We start from the raw sequence: 28000 nt of genomic DNA, 5'->3' as shown, positions 1-28000 counted from the left end.
CTCACTTTAAATAATATAAATGGGTTTCAGTACTGACACAAGAATGCAAAGTTCCTTTGATTATATCTTCTAGCGTCCTTTTCCCCCATCCTCCCTTATGTAGCATTTTTCATAACAAATTACATCTGAGCTGTACCAGTAAAAGGCAGAAGCATTTAAATGTAACTATAGTTCCCAGTATAAGGGAGATCTGCATGGCTGCTGCTCTTCTCAGGGTGTTTCGACACTGCCTCTTTCAGTTGTTTTGTTGCATCTTTCAATTGCTTCTTCTTCTTTTTCTCCTCCTCTCTTCTACGTCTGTCTCTTTCACTCTCCCCCTCTTTGCCTTCCTTCTTCTTTCTCGTTGGAGAAACTTTGCTCTTCTGAATCCGACCAGACTTGGTTATCCGCACTGGCAAAAAAGTATAGATATATAGATATGTTACATTAATTTTATAACAAACCCATGCAAGAATGCAGTGAATTGCCAAAGGTAGAACTAAAATAATTATTCAATGCGTTTTTAATCACTGCCCACTAGTGGGCTTTTAGACAGGTTACTCTTTGAAATTCCTGCTACAATTGTGTATTGAGTTCCTCTCTACTTTTAGTCACTATCTCTCCTGCCCATGGTGGCAAAATGTTTCAGAGAAAGAGGGCAAACAGGATCCATAAAGGTGTTCATCTATTTAGTCATCTGCATCTTTTTCTACCTTCTTCCCTTTCTGCAGAAATTGAGCAGCTCAGAATAACAGGATTTTTTTTGGGGGGGGGTGGATACAAGAGGGCACAAGGCAAAACAGCATCACATATACATCTTCCCCTGTCTTGGATTCATTTCTAGAAATGATTTCAGAAAATGGGAAGGAAAGGTGTGTTGCACTGGGGAAGGGAGGCGCTAACACTGCACAGAAAATGAGTTCTTGCCTAACAACTGACAGTTGCCAACAACTACACCGACATTGACTGATCATTGCTTGATTGTGTTTTCTCTATTCTCAATACCAACAGATAAGATATACGAGCCGAACAGCAAGAAATGCAGTTTTTGCAAACATTTGTATCACTACTGAAAGGTGTCCTTCCTTTGGGTAATCTTTCAGAGAATGCTGGTAAAGGAACAAAAGTGTTCAGGAAACCCTGAATAGGTTTGATTGTCCTCATCTTCCCCATTGGCTGGGATCACCCAGGAGACAATTCCTGGAAGCTGTATGTTCACTCTCAAGTTTTGTTTGCCCTCAGAAATAAGTACACATAGCAAAATCTGACTAGTTACACAGCACATTGTGTTTACAAGTTCATTATGTGATTCTTGATTTGCTGAAATCCTGTAGTGGACGAGAATGAAGTCCTGGGCAAATAAAACAATGAACCTGAAGCAGCAGTTGATTAGAAGTTCCACAACTGACTACCAAACAGACATGAAAAATGGAGAAGGGTATCACTGGCAGGGTTTTTTCTCATGCAATTTTCCTATTCCCCCTGAAAGCACTGGTTCCCCCCACAGAAACGAACAAACATTTGGCATCACCCTACTGGAAATGTATATCATGACAAAGCATACACCCTAGCTCATTCCCACCCCCACCCCCCCAAGCGTAACAGCATTTGTCTGTCTTATGCTATCTAGCAAAATCTAGCTTCCCTCCCACCCAGTTTTTAAAAAGACATTTGCATTGTCCATTCTAACCTAAAGAGTTGTATGGATTTAGAAAACAGAGTTCCCTCACCTGACCGCACTCACATTCCCACCAATTCAATGTAAAGAAGACAATGCATGTTCATGAATAACAGCAGCAACAGAGAGAAAATACACTGGAAGGATTGTAGGATTCTAATGTACTTTAGCTATAATGGCATTTTATTTATATATTTAGATACTGCTTATATGCCAAAATGGCTTCTAAGCAGTTTACAACTATAAAATCAATACATAGTTAAAATACACAAAAACAATTCTATTGGGGCATTAAAACATCCTTAATTAAAATCAATTACATTAAAATATTAAAATATACAATAAAAAGCAACTAAAGAAGGAAATAATATATTTTATATTATAAATTATATTTACAATATACATGTATGCCCCAACTTATTCAAGCAATGTTCATGGCAGCTTACACTATAAAAAACATTAATAAAAATACCAACCATTTTAAAAAATAGTGAAAAGCAGGAACTAGGCTGCAGCAATTAAACCAATAAACAACAACAATACGCAGCCCCAGAATCTTAGCAAAGAAGAAAATCAGCAGCTGATTGTTACAATTACTGACCATGGAAAACAAAAGCAGAACCAAAATAACAGATTAATAGTGACTGCTTACTTACCCTCCAAAGTACTCTCTTCTTCTTCCTCACAAAAATCAGCTGTAGAGTTAGCATCTTTTGCAGCAATAAAACAAGGTGCAAAGACATTTCAGAATGATCAACATTAAGACAACATTATGAACGCCTCAAAAGAATTGTGCCTTCCGTGGAAGTGTGCTAGCTACAAGTAACTTCTATAGTGTTAAAAATAAATGATGAGATTTAATTTATTGCAATGATAGAATTAACAAAGGATTGTGATCCATTTACATATATTCTTAAGGTGTACATGCTTCCACGTTAGCAATAATTTTAACATACATTGCATGCCAAACAGAAATTACATAGTTTTGTCTTTACATAAATGGTTTTCTTAAGACTACATTCACATGAATAGTCAGTTCAGTTCAATGTACCTTAATGTATCTAAACTCCAGCTGTGTTCTCCGAGAGGAAGTTAAAGTGAAGCAGGAGCAAAAATATTCTTCAAAAAGAGAAATGCGGAATTCCATCCCAGAATTGGTTGTGGGAATGTTTGTTTCTGACTCATCCCTCTATAGAAACCAAAGCCAATTAAGAACTCTGGGGTGTCACCTCTTGACTGATTGACCATGGGAATGTACCCATGTAGATAATGTGGAAGTGAGCGGCATAGATATCCCTTGCTGCTAATAACTAATACTGTTCAATGGTTTTCATGTGAACGTACCCTCAGGTTTTCTGCAATCGACATCAATGATCACTGGAAATTCTACAAATGAAAATCAGCAGCTACAATTTAAAATATCACTACCAATTCATCTTCACTTAAACCACATCCTATTGGCTAGAAGAACTGAAGTGGAACTTTACGTCCTATCCAATCAGTGATCTGTTCTGTATGACAGAGATCTCACTGTATCATCCAGTCTGGTTCAATGGAGGAAATGCTGTTCACTGCAAAACTGTGTTCAAAAATTGCTCAGCCATGGAAGCCCCATTCTGTATCCCTATACTGAGAAGTAACACTGTAGGTGGTGTTTGTAGTGAATGTTCCCATGGAACACTTTATAAATAGTATTTATTTTCCAGCTTCCTTTGTTAAGTGGCCTGATACTGCATCTGTCTGAGGCTCATAGTATCAAATGTAACTAAATCTGATATGAATCACATCCCTGGTTTTCAAACTGTTTGATGAAAGTTTGGTCCAATTCTTTGTGGGCAAAAGATCAGCAACCATCTGGCAACTTCAGCATAAGCGAAGCAATATTAGATTGCACAGTGTTGTCCAGCATGTGGAAGCCTTTATTGATATTGTCTATGGCATATATTTTTTCTGTAGAGAAAAAGAGGAAGTCAGTATCTTCTCAGACTTTCTTTCCCACTACCTATAGGCATAAAATTTCTGGTGTTTAAAATTAGCATATCCTGAGTTCAGCCTCTAGTAGTTTGGGAAAATCTTAGCCATGCTTGCTCCTTTCAAATGTGAAGTTTCTGTGCCAAGTTCTTAAAGGCCAGATCTCTTCATTGCGTCGCCTCTCTCCTAAATAAGGATTTTTATTTTATTTTTTCATCACATCAGCAAAACGTAAACAAAAAAAGTAATTCTAAAAGATCTGAATGGTATCCTCTATTGTGTGTGGGAGGGGAAACAATGGTTAAACTCACATCATATTCATATATAGAATTCTTTGCTTCTAGCATTCTTCACTGCACAAGATATATATGGTCCACACTGCAGTAGCAGAAATCCTCTTCTTGCTCCAGTTCAAATCAATGAGTCTTCACCACCCTTTGTGGCCATTCTCTTACCAGTCTTCTAGTTAGTTTTCAAGTCCAAGTGTTCCAGGAGCTGAGCTATGATCAATAAAGCCATCTGTCTTGACCACCTATGTGCTGTAGCCATGACTTTTTGTGTAGCACCTCAGCCAAAATGGCGTGTCACTCTGCATACTATCAGTCCCTCTCTTCAGTCCTAGTCTAGACTCTTGCACACCATAATTTCCAAAATCCAGTACAATTCAGTCACATTTGAATCAAACATAGGAAATAAAAAAAATTCCCTCTTAACAGCAAAGTTGGCAATACTTCATGTTATTTCCAGTAGGACAGCAAAACAGGAGCTCAACAGTTCCAACATACACTGTAGCATTCTCTTGAAGGTTCCCACATTTTCCTGTACAAAAACACTGGTGTGTTGTTGTTTTTTAAAATGTGGATTCTGATCTTGATCCAGCATCAGCACACCTGTACATACACAGGTATTCCTTTTTATAGCAGAGATAAAACTCATACTTGCTGATCTTTGTATTTTGCCCATTGTGTCTCAAATAATAGGTTCACAATTCCAGGCAATTGTTCACTTGTCTTCCCAAATACAGAGTTGTTTCTTGCAAGGATGTGTACACGAGCTGATTTTTGAAGAAAATAAATTACTTGAATAAAACCAATTGTTTTCTGCAGCATTTCAAATCACTCCTGTTCACAGAGAATTATATATCCTTCCATTCCAGAATCAATCAATCAATCAATTTGGGGGAGGGCTGTAGCTCAGTGGTACAGCATCTGCTTTGTATGAAGAAGACCCCAGGTTTGATCCCTGGAGAGCCACTGCCAGTCTGTGGAGACAGTCCTGAGGGAGATGGACCAATCTGCTTCAACATCAGATAGCTTCCTATGTTCCTATGCATGACACAATTCAGAATGAGCTGCAGAGCCTATATTCTGCAGTAACTTATCTAGCAAAGTCAACATCTACTGTTTTTTGACACTCTAGAAGTACACTGTGAAAAAACACCATATTGCAGGTGCATAATGAAGATCCTCCAGGGAACAGTAGTCTGATTATCCTTTACAGTTATTGACAAATTGTATCGGTTACAAAACTTGTAAAAAGATGCATCGTTTTTCCAAATCAGTAAGCTAGAAAAAAACCCCACAAAAAGTAACAACAAAGTTCATTTTTCAAAAATCCACACACACAGGTTGGGAATAAGTGTAAGGCTCTTTGTGATAATAGCAGATCTTATGATGCTCCTATACTTACTAGTTTCTTGTTTTTACTGTTATGAATACACCTTGCTTTGCACACAACCAGACAAATCCACCTACCTAGGAAACATTCTCTCTTATGACGCTCATTCCAAGCCTTCACTTTACAACTCTTGCTGCAGGTGAAGATCTCGAAACAGCGTGTGCATACTGTGAGGTTCACACCAACTGATCGTCCACATTGGTAGCAATATTTAAAGACTCTGCAAAAGAGAAATGTGGAAGTCAACATCAGTGATATTTATATAAGTTACCTTGTTGGGATGGACATAGTAAGTAATTATGTGGCTAAGAAAGGCGTCGTTGAGAATTTATTTACTTACATTTTGATTTCTAGTACTACTCTTATCACAAACGTCTTAGACTCACTCTGCTTCAAACTCACACTCTCACTCAATTAAGCGCCTGCAAGTCTTAAAAGAACTGTGTGTTTCTTCAACACAAATGCTGTCTATAGGCAACTGGCCCAAATGCCAATGTTCCAGTTTACTGAATTTTTTTTCCCAACTGGTAGTTTCACACCACTTTGGGAGTTGGCTGCAAAACTCTGTTAACAGGTAATCATAGTAAATTAACTGTACATGTACAGGGTCGCAGAACAGGCCAATGTGTTTAGGCTTGTTCAAGTGGATCCAATGGGGAGAGAGAAACATTGCAAGACAGCGCGTCATATAGACTTCTGTAAGCTAATATGAACAGTGTGAATTTACATTTTTATATGCTGATCTTACCTGGGTGCATCTGCTTCCATTATTCCTGCTCCAGATTTCCTTCTTCCTGCACAACAACAGATAAGCAAAAGGAAATATTAAAGATTTTTTTACCTAAAGCCAGAGCGTGTATACACTTGAAAACAATGACTAATGTTTAAAATATCTTGGAATTCAATGAGTTCATTTCATCGATTGTTTCCTTCCTTATTTATTTCCTTACCAAAAGTATGGTAATTCATTAAAAATATATAATTATTTTTTTAAAAAAAAAGTTAAAAACAGGTATTTTAAAATATCCAAAATTATTGGATATTTGATTATTAAAATCAACAGTAGCTAAAAAGAAAACGCATGTAACTTGCACATATGTGAACAGGCTTGCGTAAAGAAAAATATTTTAAGCAGGCGCCAAAAAAAGTACAGGAAAAACTACCAGAGATCATGCGTAAAGGATAAGGACCGTGACCACTGTGCAGCTCCTATAATGTTGAGACTACACCAACAATAGCAGGAAATGTTAGGAAGTACCCCTGAAATCCAGCTTTGGGTCTAAGAATAGCAGCCTGCACCTGAGAAGGGAAGTTCTGCTTTGGCCTGGAGTGGCAAGGAGAGAACATCCATTACAGTAACTCGGGGCACGCTCAGACAAGCTGAGTTGAAACACTTCCTACCAAAGGCACTGATTGCTATCTTTTTCACTATAAATATTGCCTGTCCTCTCTTATCACTTGTAAATTTAATTTAAAGTTAAACAAAAGGGAATTGGACTCCTTCTGGAAATGTTAAACCAAGATATGGTCACCTAACTGTCACTCTTCCATTCTCTCCCATGCCCATATAACTAAGCCATGGTCGCCTACCAGAAAGAAGCAAAAAAAAAATTTGTTAAACCCTTTTCTCCAACCCACCTGCACAGAATAAAGATGCATTTTTTAAGCCATTTTGGCAGAAATTTGGAACTCTGGTTGTGATTCTTGCATTACAGGGGGTTAAACTAGATGACCCACTGGGTCCCTTCCGACTCAACAGTTCTATGATCCTAACACCTCTACTTTCCCTGCCCAAATTTACTGCATCCTTGTTTTTCTACATGTTTTCAGGCATGCTTTTAGAATGACATATATAGTTAGTTTTAACCATTCTATTAATTTCAAACTCTATTATTCAACCTATTCTTATTGTGCCATTCACCGAATCTGTCATAACATCATTAGCAAATATGCCAATTCCTTTTTAGTACAATAAAATTACTCTTGATTTAGCTTCATTGTCCACCCTTGTTCGCCCTTGGGGTGCCATATTCTGGAGTGCATTCAAGTCTCGGTGTCAAACGATCCAAAAAAAGGGGGTGTAAGGATTGAATGTGAAAACTCAAAGCTTACAAGCAAACTGCAGATTCCTAAAAAATATTGTTATACTTCCAAATGTTTCGCTTGGACTCACCATATTTGAGTCTTCGGATTTCCTCTCTATCCCACTGTTTTTCTCTCAATGTGACGCATTCTCGAAGCCGTTCGCTGAGGTACTCCAACAACTTTTTACGACTGGTGAAGGTTTCCCGCTCCGTTGGTGATAGGGCATGGTACGGCGTATGGAGCATTCTCTTATCCTGCAAAACACAAACAGCCACAAGATGCCAGCGAGGAAGCAGATCTGTACCTTCCCAAAAATCTACTTCCTTGTTATATTTTCAGGGAATGCGCGAGAACGTTGCACAGGAAAACCACTATGACACCAGTAAGATTAGCATTAAAACACCCTGTAAAATTGACAGTGAAAGAGTCTGCCTTGGGAGGGTGGGGGGGGGTCTCTCCTTCACTGGAGGAGAGACCGGATGGCCATTTGTCAGGGATGCTAAACTTGCATCATACATTGAACAGAGCACTGCTCTATATGACCTCCAAGGTACCTTCCAACTCTATGACTCTATTATTTGTAAATTATCTCAAGGGTTACAAAAGCATTCTGGAGTCTTCTGTGATCCCTCCTTCCAAAGAAACTGAAGCTCTGCTCCTGGAACTTCCATACCACTCGGGAAGCGGAGCACACTTAACAGAACTTAAAAGCCCCCAGCCAGAGATCACCAAGTGCATGGGGCTCTGTAACTGGTGTGCCCTTATTGCTCAGTGGTGATGTCTAGATTACTTGCAGAGTAGGCAGGTTTGTTGAAGAAAAGAGGCTTCCAGCCTTTCGACCACTTTCTGGTGGGGGGAGAATACAGACACTGGCCAACCCTGCCCTATTCCCTAGCTCAGGAAACACAACAGCTAACTCAAAAAAAAATCAAAAAAAAATCCAACACTTCCTCTTACCCTTACTTTACTATGTCATTTAAAAGCAGCAAGGACTTATGGGGGCACTTCTTTTCACAAGCATATGCTTACACTCATAACTCAGTAATAACCAGTGAAATACACTTGGAAGCAAGTTTCAGAAACAGCAAATTATAAAGATAGACAAATGTATATAACTTTTTATATAATTATAAATATTGAGAAATAAATACACACACATAGAGATGTATATACATGTTGATGGAGAACAAAAGACACGTTCACACATAGGAAAGAAATGTACATGCAGCTTGATTTGCACTTGTTTTCCTCGTAGCCATATCCATCAGCACTGCTCTGCTAAATAAGAGGTACTCCTAATGCAAATAGGAACTCTAAAACAGTTAAACTCTCCTTCCATGTCTGCTATCATCCCTCCAGCCAGCAGCCGTTATCTGCATTTTGAAGAACATGTACAGTAAATGCAAGTATGTTCTTCATGTCACATTAGGTTGGTCCTGAAAATCACTTTTCACCACCCACAACCTCTGATCTTATAAGGTGATTGCTACTAATAATAATTTAAAGGGAACCTTGCGATCAAGTGTGAATTCATTTTCTTTCCGAAGGCAATGTCTGATCAAAATCTCTGTAAATCTTTGTGGAAGTAAAAGGTCAATGGAAAGATAAATTTGAGTTCTATGGAAAATGAGAACAGATGCTAGAGCAATCTCTGGCACTTGGCACTGATTTCTTTTGTCAATTATAGCAGCAAAGTTCACATATTTTTAACGTGTTTCTGAAGTTCGAGGCACTGAAAAGATACCTGATAGATTCTGAAATGTGCATAGTCCACCACTGTTCCCACTGCAGTTCTTGTCTCATCCCCAATAGTAATTGGCATCAACATGTCTGCACCTGCTGCTATTAGAGAATTAATCTGGGGAAACATGGGAAATAAAATAAATAAATAAATGCAGGCCATCAAGAAGCTCGTGTGACCACTCCATTAAGTACCACATAAAGCCCAAAACAGAGTTAAGAGTTATGGTCACAACACTTTCTTTACAAACAGCAGATATACAGTGGCTAGACTCAGAAGTCGCCCAGTTATTTGGGTGGCAAGTTCATAACTCTAATCATTCAGAGGGCCACTTTTATTTTTGTTTTGTTTATCACTAACTTAAAAGCACGCTTCACTACATTAACCACATGAAAGCATTTTTTAAAATAATAATTTCAACCTAAACATTTTCATTTTCACCCATCATCAGGAATCTTCTTTCCTTTTGAGCCACATTGTATGCACACTTCTCTTTCTGTAACACTACAGATCTCTCTGAACCTCTGACTTCGAACCCTCCCTCCTTCCTCTCTTCACTCAACAGCATACTATGTATATCAGCACACCCCCTAACACGTCATCTCACTTCTGCACCATCAAACATCTGCACCCCTTTTTAGCCCCTCTTTTTCTGTTTCCCCCTCCTCATACATCTCTCTACAGCTCCTTTTCTCAGTCACCTCCTCTCCTCTCTCTGCAACCCTCAGCACTTCCACAGGTCTACTTGCACCTACATCTCTGCTACCCCATTTTTCTCGCTGTTTCCCCACCCGCAGGTATCAGCTCTTTTCTTACCAATGCAATCTTACTTGCTAGCGTCCTCTTAAATTCATATGTTGTGTTAGCCACAGCACACAGGGCACTTCCAACTGTTTGGCCTAGTGGGAGATTTGGTTCAGCTCCACCAGCCAGAAGCTCAGCCACTGCCTGAGTAAATGCAGCACAAAGAAAAATCATGGAAACCATTTCAATATACACGTTATCACTGAATGTGACCTCAAGAATCTGCTAAATCAGAACAGCATTAAACAGACTTTACAGGCATTCTGTCTTAATCTCCCTGCTGGTGCAAGCATGGCTAAGAAACAGGGCAAGGCTAATTCGATGGATGAAGCAGAACCAATTGCCCAGGTTCCTCCCTCCCCTTGTGAACAAGTCCTTCATTGCCATCACCGCACCACCTTCTGCAACGAAAGTAGCAGTCAGGGTCTGAGCATGTCCAGCGGATGGTGAGGAATCTGGTGAGAGGTTGAAATAAAAGGTAATGCTTAGCCTAAATGGAAGCAAAGTTTAAAGTGAGACATCATAGTGGTCTACAAAAATTTGAAGAGCTCTCATGCAAGAGATGGAGACTGGATCTCTTTGCTCCAGTGGGCAGGACTAGACTGCAGGGTGGAAATTCCAGGGAAGCAGAATTCAGGTCAATATTAGGAAAAACCTAAAGGTGTTCAGGATCCAAGGTATGACTGTATATGATTCTATGAGGCAGCTGCCCGCAGTGTGGTCAGAGTAGGGTGCTCTGCTAATTGAAGAATTTCTTCCCATTGTAAATAGCAAGCATGTTGTTTGGGGGGGGGGGGTGGATTCTGATTGGGTCCCCAGTAGGAACAAAAGTCTCGCCACCCTGCATAGCTCATCCTGATGCAGCCTGTGGGGAGGGGCACTTGTACCAGCCATGTGTTAAATAAATAAATAAATCAGCCACACAAGGCCAAACCGTGTGAATAAAATGTAATGTACTTTGGCCTTAAGTCACAGCCCTTTACCATTAACCTAATTTCTCCAACCCAAATCCGATAATGTTTTTAATGGTAATATTGAAGTCTGCATTAATATACTAGCAAAACTATGAAACGGGGCAGGTTATAAAAGTGATTTATCATTTGTGCTATAGGGATTTGTAACCTCCTAGAGTCCTGTAAGATTCTGACAAAGGTTAGAACTATATATAACTCAGTTATAGCATATGCTCATTTTCCCTTCAAACAAGATTGATTAAAACTGTCCATATGCAACTGATTACTGTTTAAATAAGAACTGGAATCATCCATCTGATGTGGCAACAATGTCCGCAGATTTTCTCAAAGAATAAATATGGTGGGAGGGGAGGGGAGGGAAGATAGCATACCTGATCATTTCCACTAGCTATAGCCAGAGAAAGAGGGGAATGGCCACTCCACAAGACATTTGGATTTGCATTGTGTTCTAAAAGAAGACGAACAACTCTGCTTGCATTCTGGAAGAGGAAAACACAGTTAAATATGATCAATAAAGAAGAAGCATGTTTTTTAACTTAAATAATGGATCAACTTTTTAAAAAAGTAAATTACGTATTTAAAATAAAATATGTTAAGACAAAGACATGCCTGCATCTCTTAACTGTGAAGTTAAAAACTGAAGCTAATTTGATTGGGTATTTACCTACATGCATACTGATGTTTCACTTCAGAATTACATAACAGAAGTTATGGATTTGATGCAACAAATCCCAACAGTATAGAATTAAACCTACTCATATAGACATAAGAAAAAAATGGACCAAACTGCTATAAACAAAGAATGCTCACAATTAGAGATAGTTAATTAGAGGTAGAGTTGGGTTATTGACTTTTTATTTACGTAACCGATGGCAGCAATACAAAACTGCCAAGTAAGAAATCTATGTCAATGAAGCAATCAGCTCTCAAAATGAGACAGCATATTGGGCACAACACAAATACAGCTGATTAAATAGGACCTTCCAGTTCTGTTAAGCTACAGAAGACTCAATCATTAACTGTAATTAACAAATAAAAACCTTAATTGTTCAATGAGAAATCTCTAAATGCTTTAAATATGGTGCTCAAATGTATTTAACATTTCCCATTTTCTACCAAATTACTATCATCACCTGCTATCCCTCCAGCTGGCCTCAGGTCACCATCCATGCCCATTTACCTGAAAATAAGTCCAGCTGAACTCACAAGCACTTGTCCTCTTGAACCTATAGAGTTTACTATCTATTGTAATTTCAATGAGATAATGATTTCCCATCATATCTCTTTTCAACCACCACTCTATTCAAGCTCTCCAAAAGTAGATAGAAAATAGGAATGGAAATGGAGAGGAAAAGAGTGAGACTTAAAAAGTGTCAAAGCTATTCACATTCATTCAGGTCTAAAATTGGAAACTAGATTTTCCAAAAGCTCTCTCCCCAAATGTATAATTGCTTTCTGTGCAGTTCTGGAACCGAGAGATCTTCGATTCACTTTCATCTCAAAGGGAGTATTTTGCCCTCTAAAGTTGAAAATTCTATTAAAGCAGGCCATAAGACCCAGAGTTTTTGTTATTCAACAGATCCTATAACAATAGGTTTGGATAAAAACAAAGATCTTCTTCTAAAACAAACAAACATAACAGTGACCACCAGGTGACAGAGAAGGGATCCAGAACAGGACTTCAGTGCTGAAGGAAAGCAGAAACAACTCTTTCCCCCATGCTGCTTCCTAGTTCATAAAATCATAGAATTGTAGAGTTGAAAGAGACTCTGAGTGTCATCTAGTCCAACCCCCTGCAATGCAGAAATAAAATAAAATTTGAATAAAAGTTTGAATTGCATCCTGCACCCAAACTGTTCGCCCCATGGGGGAGACATATAGGTCCCTCAGTGTGTTTGCCCTTGTAGGTCAAATAGCAATTTTAGATATTGATTTAAATTAGGAAAATAGCCTGAGTGGAAAGGATTAACTGCTCCCTCTGTGAAACCTATTTGCCACAAACACATACACAAGTGCTATTAACTTTTTTTAAAATCCACAGGAGGGCCACCATTATGTAACTTCTATGTTAAATCTAGCTTGGTCCTGTCTCAGTTGCGGTCAGAAGTCTAGACCAGTGTTGTAACCAAAGCTAGATGATGCCTCCATTATAACAACATCATATTTGCACTTACTCTCTGTTCCAAGACTTAGATGGCTTAACCCTGCCATAGGTCTTGTCATTGTATGGCAATGCAGCAGAATGGGCAATGAGACCACCATTTGAAAGCTGTTGCATGCTTTCAGCCCAATCCTAGGATTGCCTCTCATGTTACATAGGAACAGCAGATGCAGAACTGTCTTACAAATTTGCTATACAAACTTTTTGTGTAATGTGAAAACAAAGCAAATTGCATTTCTCCTTCTTCCTAAGAAATACTTAGACTGCAGGCAGCCAGCTAAAGGAACTGCCAGATTGGCTCTAGTTATAAACAACAGCCTATTTGTAGCTGGCTGGATAAGAATTTAACCAGTAATCTTGCATATTAGCTGTGCTGGGCCCCCCAAACTACAAAATAAATGCTATTTGGTTGTTAGTGTTGAACTTTTACTTAAACCAGTACTCAGGACTTTTCCCAAACTAGAAAGGGGGTGCTGCATTTTAATTTAATGAACTGCTAAGGGCCTCTAGCGGTCAAAGTTTGTGACTGCTCCATTGTTGCCCTCACCATAGTTCTGATTCACTGCCAAAAGCACAATATCCTGTCCCGATGTAATGAGTAGGAGAACTATCCTTGCAGCAGAATGAATAGCAACCTGATGTTTATCTTTGCTGGGGGGGGTTAAACTGGGGAGACATGTAATGGAACAGAGAATAAGCAGCATTAAAACAACCAAATCAAATATTTTTAAAAAAGCAAAAAGGTTCTTGAAACAATGAGATGGCTAAGGGACGTCCATAGAACCTCAGGTTAAGAACTTAATTTGTTCTGGAGGTCCATTCTTAACCTGAAACTGTAACCTGATGCACCACTTTAGCTAATGGGACCTCCCACAGCTGCTGCGCCGCCAGAGCACAATTTCTGTTCTTATCCTGAAGCAAAGTTCTTAACCTCAAGTGTTATTTCTGGGTTAGCGGAGTATGTAACCTGAAGCGTATGTAACCTGAGATACCACTGTATTTTGATTTGTAATTAACTATATGTGCTCTTCAATATTAAGTGTACCAGCAAAGGACCATCCAGATTAAAAACTATCTAAAACAACAACAACAACAACAACAACAACAACACAACTTTTCAAAGGGTTACAAAATGGTTAAGGCTGTTCAGTCAAGTCAACCTGTGTGTGTTTAGGCACATACACAAACACATATCCTCATCATCACATTTATATCCTGCCATTCCCCCAAGGAGCTCAAGGTACATGGTTCTCCCTCTCCCCGTTTTATTCTCACAACAACCCTGTGAAGGTAGGTTAGGCTGAGAGACAGTGGCTGGACAAAGTTCAACCAGTGAGCTTCATGGCTTAGTGGGGATTTGAACCCTGATCTCCGAGGTCCTTGTCCAACACTGTAACCACTACACTACAGTTGTAACTGAGTAATTACCATTCAAAACATGCAGATGTGAGAAAGCCTATTTGATCTGTGAGGTTTTGTTTCATGCAACAAAAGAAACCAGTGTTTTATCATTTGAAGAGAAAAGGTGGTATATCCAATTGTATTTTCAGAATGTGTTTAATGATACATTTCTGTTAATTAAAACAATTTTAAAGTCTAATGAAAAGACAGTAAACAGTTTATGTGCTCACTTTGGGGCCACCAATTCAGAATCCTGGTCAGCCAACAGTGATTGCAGATCTTTGCCCATATATACATACTAAGGATTAGTTTTAATATAGCAGGATGGGTGCCTGAGCTACTGGACCTCAGGCTTTATTATCAGGCCCTTCATTTCCATATCTTTGAAGTAGCTGGAAATATGTGATTCCTTCTTTTAAAACATAAATCCCTTACTAATGTAACATCTGAAGACTACACAAGTTTGGGAAGAAGAGCTTTCTGGTTGCAAAAGAGATTCCCGCGGCTATCACTCACCTCATAATCATCTTCCCTCTCACATGCAATATGAAGAGGAGTCCTCCCACCTTCCTCTGGGATAATGGCACATTCTTTGTAGTAGTTTTTGGGTGGTCCTATTTCATTATTCATTTTAATTATAGATATATTTTCAGTAAGCTCATTCTGCAGGTAGAAATGGGAAAGAAAACCACCAATGCAGAAGGCTACAGGCACCTTAAATAGACACACAGTCTGCTCCCCAGAGTGAAACAGGAACTATCCTCCTTAAACTATGCCCAGTGGGAGTTCATAACCTGTTATGAAAAGTTCACTGCTTCTCTCAGAAATCTGCACTTCTTAATTATTCTGAAAACAGTTAAAAAGCATTTCTACATACCCTCCAATCATGAGCTGTACAGTGCTTATTAACATAGGCCTTTCACTGAGTCAGAACACTGGTTCATCTAACCCCATGGTTCCCAATGTGGGGCACACACCCCAAAGGGGGGCAATTTTATTTTTAAGGGGGGCAATTCGAGAATGAGTTATTAACAGGCCTTTTAGGCTTCCTCCACATAAATACCGGTAGTTCACTTTTTGAATAATAAGAATTTTATGTCATGTGGGGGGCAATCAGGAGTTTAGATGCTTAGGTGGGGCATGGCCAAAAAAAAAGTTTGGGAACCACTGATCTAACCCAATGCCACCAGTGGACCTAGAAGGTCTTGGGCTGAGATCTTTCCCACCCCAGCTGCCTGAGGTCCTTTTAGCTGCAGCTGTTAGTAGGTTGCCTAAGAAGTTCAAGAGAAAGTAGAGCCAGTCAGACTCAAGGCATTCTGTATATATTTGGAACTGCCCCCGCTCCCTGAATATATGTTGCTGCTACCGCATTTGCTACTACGTTTCTTTCTAAAAGTACTGTTTCAGGATAAATAGTACAGTTCTTAGGATACAATGCAATTATTTTCCACAACACTTTTGCCCAAAACAAGTCAATTCCTTGCTCCTCTCTGGCACAAGTAACAAGGCTGGAATTAAACAGACATGTTGTTGCTGTTTAGTTGTGTCCAAATCTTTGTGACCCTATGGACCAGTGCACGTCAGGCACTCCTGTCTTCCACTGCCTCCCACAGTTTAGTCAGACTCATGTTAGTAGCTTCGAGAACACTGTCCAACCATCTCGTCCTCTGTCCTCCCCTTCTCCTTGTGCCCTCAATCTTTCCCAAAATCAGGGTCTTTTCCAGGAACATACCTTGAATGGAGTCCTATCAGGCCCATATATATCATTCTCATCCTCTGCCCTTACGTTAGGATCTGTAGCTGAATGAAGTAGTGAGCTTGTTATTTCAACCCCTTCTTCACCAGGAAGAGCAGCAGCAATATGAAGAGGAGCTGTGCCTCCAAGCTAAAAAAAACAATGCTATATTTAACTCTAATATTAGACACCTAAATCCCAGGTAGCATAAATATATGAGGAGTGTATATCAAGACACAAAGTGCAGTCAGAAATACAATCAGCCTCCACTGGATGGAATGGTTAGGCTGCATGGTTGAAATTTAAAACCAGTCCAGGCAAGATGGACTCATAAGGAAATATCTCTGTCCCTTAGAGCTCATGTCAAAGCAGCAAACCCACTCTTCTAGCTGGGCCCTTTTTGGAGGTAAGTTCCCTGCTGAAGTTCTGAAAAAACAGAGACTTAGCACATGCCCAGCACATCGTGCATCATCCTAACACCAATATCAACTGAGGATACAGAGGACTTGGTCCAACTCAACTAATATACAAGACACCCCAAAATTCCTATTAAGTTTCCATTATTGCCGGCATTCGTTAAATTCCTCTAAAATCTCTCTATTCTAATGTCTAGAGATGGGGGTGAATTGTTGCAAACTAGTTACAACCAGTAAAAATACTTTTCTTCTGCACTGATGAAACTATAGGGTGGAACCCAATGCTGCCCTCCCACTCGCAGAAATGCTGAAGAAAATCTTCTGATCCAGTGGAGGCATTTGCTAAGTAAGATGAGAGGAGGTAATTTTCTCCAATTTTCCCACTTCCTGCTGCAATCCTATGAACCCCCTGAAAATTTGTTCCAGAGGGTTGTGGAACAATACAGAACAGCCTGGAAGGTGATGCAGGGGGCTACAGGGTTAATGGGGGGGGTGGACGCCTCCCCACCTCTTCTGTTACCAGATAACTCAAAAGTATTTTAAAAACCCACTCTGCAACGTTAAGATTAGCATTAGCTTTCACTCATTAAGAATAACAGACTCACAACACGGGCCTACTATACAAGTTTACTCTGAAGTAATCCCCACTGTACTTGTAGAATTTCAGCTCAATAGATTTATCACATGAATCAGAGTAACAGGATAGTGTGCTGCAGCTGACAACACAAAAGGGTAGGCATGCCTCCTGCGACTGGAGAAACAGAGATTTGACATTTATATCTGGCATGTGAGCTGTATTTGATGTGGTGGGTCCCAAGTTCTGTACACTTGCATAAGACACCAAAACTCATACAAGAGCATTTATGCCAGGCATAGGCAAACTCCAGCCCTCCAGATGTTTGGGACTACAATCCCCATCATCCCTAGCTAACAGGACCAGTGGTCAGGGATGATGGGAATTGTCCCAAACATCTGGAGGGCTGGAGTTTGCCTGTGCCTGATTTGTGCCATCAGTCCAATCACTAACATAAATTCTAGTCTCTCTTCTTTAATGAGAATTATCACACACAAATAAGGTTTCCCTACTCTGGTCGGAAGTCGTATATCAGTCCTTGCTCCAGCTTCTAAAAGTAATCTCACTGCATATGGATCTGCAGCTTTAACAGCAAAGAAGAGGACATACATAGGGATTCTGCACATATTGGGATCTGCACCTCTCCTGAGCAACAACTTGATAGTAGCCAGTCTCTTTGCGTGTCTAAAAAACAGCAGAAAACAGAACCCCATTAATTGTTTAAAACTTTGATAAGTGCAGTGTTGCTAAACCTGAAGGTGAGGGTAGTACCGTGTTTCTCATAAAATAAGACGTGCCTATAAAATAAGCCATGGCAGGATTTTCAAGCGTTCACAAAATATAAGACATACCCCGAAAATAAGCCGTAGTGCTTGGCAGTTCTGGAGGGCGCCAAGGAAGGGGAAGAGGTCTGTCGGATTGGCGCCCAGAACCGGATGTTGCTGCTGCTGCAGCCCCGATCCAGCGGGACGCGGCAGGAGCTGCAGAGCGCGCCGCATGGAGCCCCGATCCAGCGGGACCCGGCAGGAGCTGCAGCGCGCGCCGCGTGGATCCCCGATCCAGCGGGACGCGGCAGGAGCTGAAGCGCGCTGCATGGATCCCTGATCCAGCCGGACCCAGCAGGAGCTGCAGCGCGCGCCGCGTGGATCCCCGATCCAGCGGGACGCGGCAGGAGCTGCAGAGCGCGCCGCATGGAGCCCCGATCCAGCGGGACCCGGCAGGAGCTGCAGCGCGCGCCGCGTGGATCCCCGATCCAGCGGGACGCGGCAGGAGCTGAAGCGCGCCGCATGGATCCCTGATCCAGCCGGACCCAGCAGGAGCTGCAGCGCGCGCCGCGTGGATCCCCGATCCAGCGGGACGCGGCAGGAGCTGCAGAGCGCGCCGCATGGAGCCCCGATCCAGCGGGACCCGGCAGGAGCTGCAGCGCGCGCCGCGTGGATCCCCGATCCAGCGGGACGCGGCAGGAGCTGAAGCGCGCCGCATGGATCCCTGATCCAGCGGGACCCGGCAGGAGCTGCAGCGCGCGCCGCGTGGAGCCCGCAGCCAGCAGCAGCCGCAGTGTGCACCACGTGGAGTCCCGAACCAGCGGGACCCAGCAAGAGCCACTGCGTGTGCCGCGTGCAGCTCCGAGCCAGCGGGACCCAGCAGTGCTCTGTACGGTAGCAATTTGAATCCTCCTCCTCCTGTTGCGGCTCGGGGCGATCCGCGCGGCGCTGCTGGGCGCTTTGTCAACACTTCAGCAGCAGCAGCAACAGCCAGTTCCGGGCGCCAAGCCATGGCAGGAAGAGGAGGAGGCTTGCCAGGTCGGCGCCCAGCAGCCCCCCGAGCCTCCGGGAGCCAGCAGGAGGAGGAGGTGGCCTGCCGGGTCGGCGCCCAGCAGGGCCGCGCGCCCCGAGCCAGTTGGACCCAGCAGCAGCAATGCTGGACACAGCAGGAGGAGGCAGGCGCCCAGAACCGTACGGTACTTAATAAAAAAATAAGACACCCCCGAAAATAAGCCATAGGCTTATTTTCCTGAGTAAAATAAATATAAGACGGTGTCTTATTTTAGGAGAAACACGGTAGAACTGTAGCTGTTCTGCAAGTGATGCAAACAGCTACAAATATATCATTGCTGTAATCTATCCCAGCCTTGCAACATCTCTGGCTTTCTCTTACAATGCAAAATAGCCATTTTTCTATTTGGCTGAGGCTTTTAAAAAGCTAATAAATGCAGTAACATGCACAGCATAACTGCCCTTCCGACGCAGACAAACACTCCCTAAGTTGCATGTTTTTGTCACTAGATAATTGAAGCATGCTTTGGCTACAGGGTGGATAAAAATCAATGCTTTTATTTAAATCGGGTTGTTGTTGTTGTTTTTATTTAAATTGGATTTTTAAAATAAAATGCTTTTGGAGGAAAAATCTTTCTGAAAATAGTTTTCTATTTAAGTTACATTATAGTCCAAAGGCTATTCATCAGGAAATAAGGATTTAAGTTTTTCATGTGTGCTAAAACTCAGTCTAAGTTAAAACAAAATAAAAAATAAAAAAAATTCCTTCCAGTAGCACCTTAGAGACCAACTAAGTTTGTTCTTGGTATGAGCTTTCGTGTGCATGCACACTTCTTCAGATACCGTGTATCTGAAGCTCTGGTAAGGTTAGAATATTATTAAATTTAAAAACTTAGCTTCGCTCTGAGTTGTCTTACTGTTTTGAGTTGGTTTTAAAAGTCTGGAATGGATTAATCCATCTTGCATTACTTTCTATGGGAAAGCGTGCCTTGGCTTAAGAACACTTTGGTTTAAGAATGGACTTCCGGAATGGAATAAGTTTATAAACCAAGGTACCACTGTATACCATCATTCAATACCAATGCAGCAAGCAAACTGCACCATTTCAGATCATTTTTCAGAGGTACCATATGATGCCTTCCAACCTTCCTTCAGAATAAACTCTTCACTGCAGAATCAGGGAAGTTACACACAGAAGCTATCCATCCTGAGCAGAGCCCAACCGGGACCACCCTAGCAGCAATATTAATGTGGTCATTGGCTTCAGCAGGCTGCCCCATGTTCTTCTATAGTCACTTACTCTGTTATTGATGCTGCCATTCTTCCCAGAGTGCCTTCCTGCTGAACGAGCCCTTCGCAGTCAGGGAAGTATGGCACTTTTAACATGTGTTCACTAAGAGCAGCTGCACCGCGCTGCATGGCTTCTGCCGAAACCTTAATCTTGAAGTTGTAAATTCCACAATTTGTCTCAGAGCTCTTTTCTACAGTGCTGCTCTCCGATTCCCCAGATGATTTAACATATGTGCCATGTTCTGACTTTTCAGCAGAGCTCGACAGTGCTGCCGGTGATACATGGCTGGCAGAAGAGGATACTTTCAATTCTGTACTCGGCTGAGATGGTTGAGAGGACTCTGACCGTGAAAATGGCATAGATCCTGGGGATAGTTCCTCTGGCATTTCTTCCATCGCCTATATCAAGAAAAAAAAAGTGGGGGGGGGTATTATTTCCAAAAACAGATTGCAGCACCCCAACATAAAAAACTGCAGTTAATATACACAGACAAATTCATAGCATTAGGTTGCCAAAGAAAATAGTGAAAAAGTTGATGTATGTTACTCTTCTAAAGAATTTTACAGAAAGAATTTGTCAAATACACTACATATCCCTTATTTGTTTCATTTATACACCAACTTTCTTCCATGAAACTCAAAGTAGTATACTGTACAAATGTTCCAGCTCTACTCAGAACTGTCTAACTTCAGCAAGTCTGCTGCATTACATGCCTTTGGACTATGTTTTAGACTCACTTCATTATGGATGGCTACTTGTAAGGGACAAATATAACTGGTTGTCATAAGTGGCAATGACTGCTATTCAACTCTTTCACAGATACAAATGAGTTTGCTCCTATACACACAACATACAGGAGGGGCAAAATGTCCAATAATAGAGATTTCAAACCTTATTTTTATCATTGTTAATAAATGTCTGGAATTCAAAATGTGTATTGGTTGTACTTGAATCCTCTTCATGAGCAACCCTACATAGTACACATTACAATAGACTATTCTAGAAGCACAATGCCATACAGGGCACAGTTATCACATCATGCCCCAACATCTTCTTTAAGATCACAACCCTGGAACGATTTATTTCACTCCACCTCATCATCTCTGGACTGCAATGCAAAGAATACTTCAGGCCGTTCAGCCTTGCAGCTTTGAGTGAGTAGTTAGGTTATTTCTAGTAAATGAAATTAATTTGGATCAACAGTAAAAGAAAAAAGAAACTATTAGGCATTTCACTGAACAGTAATTCAGACTTACAGATTTATGATGGACTGACCTCTCTTCGAGAGAAGCTCCTTTCAGCAATGTTGGGATGAAATGATTCTTCTGGGAAATAATGAATAACACACATAGAAAGAGCTGATAATCCTTCATCACTACATTTATTCACATCAGCCCCATTATCAAGAAGAAGGTTGATGATGTCATCGTGGAAATTCATCTGCACAAGAAAACTATTTAGGTTATTTTCATACAGAATTAATACAATTTTCAGAAGCCTACTTATTTTTACTTTTAAAAATTGAGTTTGACTTTGTGTGTTTGTTGGAGGTAGATATATACTGCAGGTAAGGTTTCATATTCCTCAATGGGGGATTTTCCCTTAACTTTCTGTTCATGTTCACAACTGCTATTCATAGCTATTTTGGTACATTAAAAGAGAGGAATTATGTCACAGCATGGAAGACAAAATAAAACCAAGCCTATTTTGCCTTAACAGAGTATAACATAGTAAGCTATGGAGTCTCACAGCAGCAGCAGCAAGGGCAGTATATCCATGTACATCTGCTATATCTGGGGAGGCCAGGTTGTCCATCAGAATCTCATCAACTCTATTATAGTTTCCTTCAGCTGCCTTCTTAATCAGCTCTTCACAAGCAAGCTCTTTGGGACCTTTCTCTCCAAAGCCATTCCGGTAGCCTTCCAAAATGAAATTAACATCCCAGTCCACGTCGTTCTGGAAATGCCTAAAAAGGAACAAAAAATGAAAAAGAGCATTTAAGTATTTATATTCTCATCAGTTCTGACCTTCCAAAAAACAATTTGAAGTGATGGGATGGACAGTTTTCCCTTTCCTCACCTGTGTGTACGTATCACTGGCCTAGCTTCTCACCAAGGTGATAAACCTGTATCTTGGCTGTACTACCTCAGACTGCAGATATATGTGCATGTGTGGTGAGGTATCGTAGGACCAAATGCTCTCCCATACAAAAATATTTCCTCTGTATACAAAACTAGGTTGTTGTTGTTACTATTATTAGACAAGTAGAAGGGTTTTCAATTTAGCTGTCACGGCAACCTTTGCCTTTGGATGTTGCTGTGAGGAAAAGCCGGCTCAGGTTTCGAGCTTTAAAAACATTTTATTTCACTTGCTAATTACAGAGCTATAAATCATGTCTGCGCTCCTGGCCGACAAAAATCCTAACTGCTGTCTTCGCGCGTTTTCCAGCATAGGAATTTCCGGGTCGCTCTAAAGTGACGTCTATATTTCTTTCTTCCTGCCTGTCCCTCCTCCCCCTGTCTATTACTGACGTGAGTGCTCCCTCTTTCTTCCGGCGACGTCGGCATGGGGGGGCTGCTTGACAGGGACGTATCTGTTGTGATTATTGGCCCCCTTTCTCTATATGCAGCCTCCTCCCCCTGACGGGCTGCTTTCCAACTTTCTCTCCCTTTTTCCTCTACGCTGCTTTCCCGAGCCATGTTTGGCTCCGTGACATTAGCCTTCTCCCCAATATGATAGAAAACTATGTGGAGGGCTTTTTGTCTTATATGAAAAGCAATCAGTCATGTAAGCATCCATGTTTAGTCTGAAGCGGCATGTCCCCAGCATGCTAACCATATCTGCAGTAGCTAGGCTTCTGCTCCTCCCTTCTCACAACAGCTCCTCAGGCAGTTTGATAAAGAGAGACAGGGTCACACCACACAAAGACCATGAATTCCATGCAGAGGGCCTTCTCGGTAGTGGCACCTGCCCAGTGGAAGACCCTCCCATCAGATGTCAAGGAAATAAACAACTATCTGACTTTTAGAAGACATCTGAAGGCAGCCCTATATCAGGAAATTTTTAATGTCTGATGTTTTACCATTTTTATATGCACTGTAAGCCACCCAGAGTGGCTGGGGAAAGCCAGCCAGATGGACGGGGTATAAATAATAAAATTATTAGTATTATTATTATTCCAACAATTGCCAACTTGCACATGTCACTTTCCATGTGCCTCCTTTCAATCCCCCCCAGGAAATGGTGAAAAGACTATGGGGGATGGAAGAAAAAGGTTTGATAAAGGGGAGACAAGATTGGCTCAAGGCCACCCCAAACAACTCCCACACTACTAAAAAAAACTAGTAGTGCCCAACAAGCAGTGCCACCAATAATAACAAGGGAAAGGAAATGATTGCAAAAATGAATATGCATGGACCTTTTGACATGTGTTGAGGCTTCATTGCAATTCAGCAACGATTGACATGACTACAGCAAAAGTGGTATAAATTTTAAAAAGTCACACAAGCTGAACTGCATCCGGTTGAAAAGAAGAAACAGCAGTAAGAAATGGGACTTCAGCAGCACTATCAAACGTATAGCTATCATCTAGTCTTTTTCTCACATTACCACTTACCTATATCTATAGATGTGTTTCTGCATCTTGACCAAGAAAGGGGTTATATTGGTTATAGGCCATAGTTTTTCATAAGCCAACCGTTTTTTTTTCTTAAAATACTGGCAATCAAAGTCTTTCAGGAAGGTCTTAGTAAGAGGAAGATTATCTGCATCAGTTGAGTATATGTACAGGTTTTCAGGCAATGTGTAGCTATCATCATCTAAAAGAAGACGCTTGTAGTGGTAGAAAAATGGGTCCTTCTCCTCATTCAGATCCCAAAACTTATGCGTATCGTCTGAAATATACTCTCTGCTGGTCTCAGCATCAAAATAGACACCAAGTTCTGGGAAATCCGCAAGAGTAAAATATCCAGGTATTTCCGTACATAGTTTAATTATATGATTTCGATGCCACAATCCAATGTCTTGAATATCATCTGGATAGGTTTCAATTCCTGGTCCAAACCGCTCATCACCCTTGTAAAGCCCCTTTTGGCAGGAAAAAACGAGAACAGAAGATGCAAGAGAGAACCACAAACAGAATTCACACAGTTTAATTCAACGTGCAATAATCTCATCTCACCAAAAACAATTAGCGGCATAGACCCCTTAAGTACCGTATTTTTCGCTCCATAAGGCACACCAGACCATAGGGAGCACCTCGTTTTTAGAGGAGGAAACAAGAAAAAAATATTTTTTTTGAGGATCAGCTAAAAGTTTTGCAGCTTTTTTTGCAAAGGGAAAAGTCCTGGTTTTTTTGAGGATCAGCTAAAAGTTTTGCAGCTTTTTTGCAAAAGGAAAAGCCCTGGTTTTTTGAGGATCAGCTAAAAGTTTTGCAGCTTTTTTTGCAAAGGGAAAAACCCTGTTTTTTTGAGGATCAGCTAAAGGTTTTGCAGGGGTTTTTTTGCAAAGGGGGAAAAGCAAAGCTCCTTTTGCAAAGGGGGAAAAGCAAAGAGGAAAAGCCCTGTTTTTATGGGGTTCAACTCACATTTCTGCAGCTTCTTAAGGAAAGGGAGCCTTTTCTACAGTTTCCAGACAGATAATCTAATCAGCCAGTCACATGTCGCTGGGGAAACAAACAACCTCCCTCTGCAGCACATTCAACAATGGAGGCCTAGGCAAGGGGGCGGGGCTGAAAGGGAGCCGGGGACTCTTATCTCTCTCCTGATCTCTTGCTGATCAGCTGCTGAGCGGCAGCCTTTCAACATCCCCTTTTCTCTTTGTAAAATAAAAATCATGATCCTCTTTTGGCCCCTGGGCAATTCAGCTCCAGGGACCACCATTCACTCCATAAGACGCACAGATATTTCCCCTTACTTTTTAGGAGGAAAAAAGTGCGTCTTATGGAGCGAAAAATACGGTATGCACGGGGGGGGGTCTCCTTAGTAAACTGCTTCAGAGCACTTTTTGAAATTTACTTTTCCATTTTAGTTTGCTTTTATACACAAAAGTTTGCAAAATCCACACCTTATCCAGCTGCTATTACCTGGTATCACTTTCTTACACATTTTCTAAATTCTGTGCAAACTGATTACAGTTCTAAGGTAGAAGCAATGTGTCATATGTTGCTTTTTTTGTTGCGCACAGGACACTAACCAGTGCATTCATTTTCTAATTTTAAAATGAGCAAATTTGTACTAACTCTGAAACATTCAAACATAGAACTTCACATCATACACTACCTATCAAACAGCACTATGATAATTAGAAATATTTTTTATTACCTGGAATTTTCTTCCATCATTAAATTCCATGATACCGTAGCCTTCTTTACGGCTAAGATAAAATGACCCTATAAATCTGGAGCCATCAGGCCAGAAGTAAAACCCTTTGCCATGACGGTGATCTTTATAAAACTGCCCCACATATCTCTGCAATAAAACAGAAAGAAAGTTAGGGGAGAGCAGGTGAAGTACAGTGGCCAGTTACAACTGACTACAAGTATGTATCACAGCACTCTCATGAAGAATATTATGGAAAGAAATAAAGGAAGGATTTAACTAATATTTTCAATACAGTTTAAGCATAGTAGCATTCATTTCCAAGTCAGGGAGGCTTATTCTACTTGGCTTCATCCTGAGGAAATGACTGCACAGAAACATATTGAGAATTACAACATTTAATAAAAATGGAATATATGGAGGATAAAAGTTCAAACAAAGTTAGTATCCCTGTTCAATCCAGGATTTACAGTCTTGGAAAATTTCATTAATATCAGATTTATTAGGGTGAATTACTTTCATTTCAAATCAGAAAAACTGGGTAAGAGTATACACTCAACTATGACAGAGATATGCTTATTAAATTTTGCCTTAGCAAGCATTACTGAGTGTAAACAAGGAAGTCAGAGTGATCTCTAGACAAAAGGAATAAACAGAACAGATGACATTTTATTTGAAAGCAGCAGACCTGAACTATTTACTAATCTACACATTTGTGACTATAGGAAGACTGCAACTTGCGCACATTTAACTTGTGCCTATTCAGCTTTACGCGTATGGCTAAATAAATAAATAGGAAGGGGGCAGAAAGGAGGTAGGGTTCTAGGAAAAATGACTTTGGAAATCACATCTGCCACTGACCCCAGTGGGTTTTGACTATACACAATTTTGGCTGTAGGCATGATCCCTGGAATACTTTGGCCAACTCATGAGAAGAGAAGACTCCCTGGAAAAGACCCTGATGTTGGGAAAGATGGAGGGCACAAGGAGAAGGGGACGACAGAGGACAAGATGGTTGGACAGTGTTCTCGAAGCTACTAACGTGAGTCTGACCAAACTGCGGGAGGCAGTGGAAGACAGGAGTGCCTGGCGTGCTCTGGTCATGGGGTCACAAAGAGTCGGACACAACTAAACTATTAAACAACAACAACAACAACAACAAAAATTTTGGATGTAGGCATGATCCCTGGAACGTAACCCCCGTGTAAGATGTGGACCTACTGAATTCCATATCTATACCCTTGTGGTTGCAAGTAGCAGCAAGAACAAACCACTCTAGCAGCTAGGTCATCTGGAAGCCAGGAGAATGATTTGTATTTAAAAAATAACCATCTCCCCCTTGTGCTTTCTGTGCTGCCTTGTGATAGTACATACAGTATTTTAATTAAACAAACATGAATTACTCACAAAAATGATAACTGCATCTAAATACATTAGAAAGGGTCTGGAAACCAAGCCTTATGAGGAACAGTAGAGGGAACTGGGTATGTTTAGCCTGGAAAAGAGGAGACTGAGAGAAGAAATTATAACCATCTTCAAATTGTGCATAGCTTGGCATTAGATGCTGGTTGAACTATGTATCTTATTTACTGAACATTTACCGTTTAGACTTGAAACTAACATGACTAAACCTGCTTCCAATAGTACGTTTAGTGAACCACAGTTAAAATGTTAGACTATAGACTGCAGTTGTACCTAATATCAAGTTTTAGTAATAAACAAGAAATTAAGATTTTATTAAAGTTGTTATTTCCTATGGAAAAGAAGCCACACTGCCTTTCAAGGTGCATGCATGTCTTAGGCTGAAATCCTAACCTTCTCTACTTAGAAATAAATCCTATTGACTCCAATGAGGCTTACATCCAGGTAAACCAAATAAGGTTTGCATAAACTAAAAGGATTTACATCTACATAAACATGCCTAGATCAGGCTATTAAACAAACATTAAACAGATAGGATTCCGATATAAAAACTTACCTTGGCTAGTTTTGTTTCTTATCATCATTATATAAAAGAATAGCAACGTTTTTAGATGCAAGAACATACATTGCAACATTTTAATATTAAGCCGGTTTACCTCACCATTGTCCCACGCAAATTCTCCATACCCAAGTTTTAGATCCAATGCAAATTCTCCTCTATAGCTTGAACCATCAGGCCACTCTTGTGCACCAACTTTAGTTTCAATCTTGTTGTTGTTCACGTCTTCTTCACAATATACTGGTAAATATCGCCGTTCTCTACTTTCTTCCTCATAATCTTCAGCCTCTTCTTCTTCTTCTTCTTCTTCTTCATCTTCTTCATCACCATCATAATCAAGTGCAGATTCTGGCTCATGCTCAGTTTCATCTTCCACTTCTTCATCCCTTGTCATGCCACGTCTTCTCTTTTTTTTTTGTTTCACTCTGAAATCATTATT

The 28000-nt window shown here is 40.7% G+C and overlaps 1 protein-coding gene across 2 annotated transcripts; it reads right to left on the bottom strand.

Annotated features, from left to right (window-relative positions):
• Position 1: 1 nt before the first annotated feature.
• Positions 2-27980, bottom strand: ANKMY1 (ankyrin repeat and MYND domain containing 1). 2 transcript variants are annotated; one of them, XM_033150208.1, is made up of 17 exons: positions 27659-27980; positions 25584-25730; positions 23879-24348; positions 22012-22228; positions 21538-21702; positions 20272-20660; positions 17709-17880; positions 16204-16356; positions 14988-15134; positions 11281-11388; positions 9948-10079; positions 9135-9248; positions 7479-7644; positions 6054-6099; positions 5383-5525; positions 2314-2367; positions 2-391 (listed from the first exon to the last, which is right to left on the bottom strand). In XM_033150208.1, the coding sequence occupies exons 1-17, from the start codon at positions 27953-27955 to the stop codon at positions 156-158; spliced, it is 3156 nt and encodes a 1051-aa protein (XP_033006099.1). In that variant the 5' UTR covers positions 27956-27980; the 3' UTR covers positions 2-155. The 2 variants fall into 2 exon arrangements, with proteins under 2 accessions (XP_033006099.1, XP_033006100.1); XM_033150209.1 differs by lacking the exon at positions 2314-2367.
• Between the last annotated feature and the right edge of the window lie 20 nt (positions 27981-28000).

The sequence above is a fragment of the Lacerta agilis genome, chromosome 5 (assembly GCF_009819535.1).
Source record: "Lacerta agilis isolate rLacAgi1 chromosome 5, rLacAgi1.pri, whole genome shotgun sequence".
Lineage (NCBI taxonomy): Eukaryota > Metazoa > Chordata > Lepidosauria > Squamata > Lacertidae > Lacerta > Lacerta agilis.
Note: the sequence above shows the minus strand (reverse complement) of the source record. Positions and strands in the feature narration are given on the sequence as shown.

What these genes read in the sequence shown, in the direction of transcription:
- ANKMY1 (XM_033150208.1), bottom strand. Translation starts at nt 27,955, where the DNA reads ATGACAAGGGATGAAGAAGTGGAAGATGAAACTGAGCATGAGCCAGAA. An exon ending in TTGCGTGGGACAATGGTGAG is followed by an intron (nt 25,731 to 27,658) that starts GTAAACCGGCTT and finishes GTTTTATTGCAG; the next exon opens with AGATATGTGGGGCAGTTTTA. An exon ending in AGAGGGAAGATGATTATGAG is followed by an intron (nt 11,389 to 14,987) that starts GTGAGTGATAGC and finishes TTCCTCTTCCAG; the next exon opens with AATGCAAGCAGAGTTGTTCG.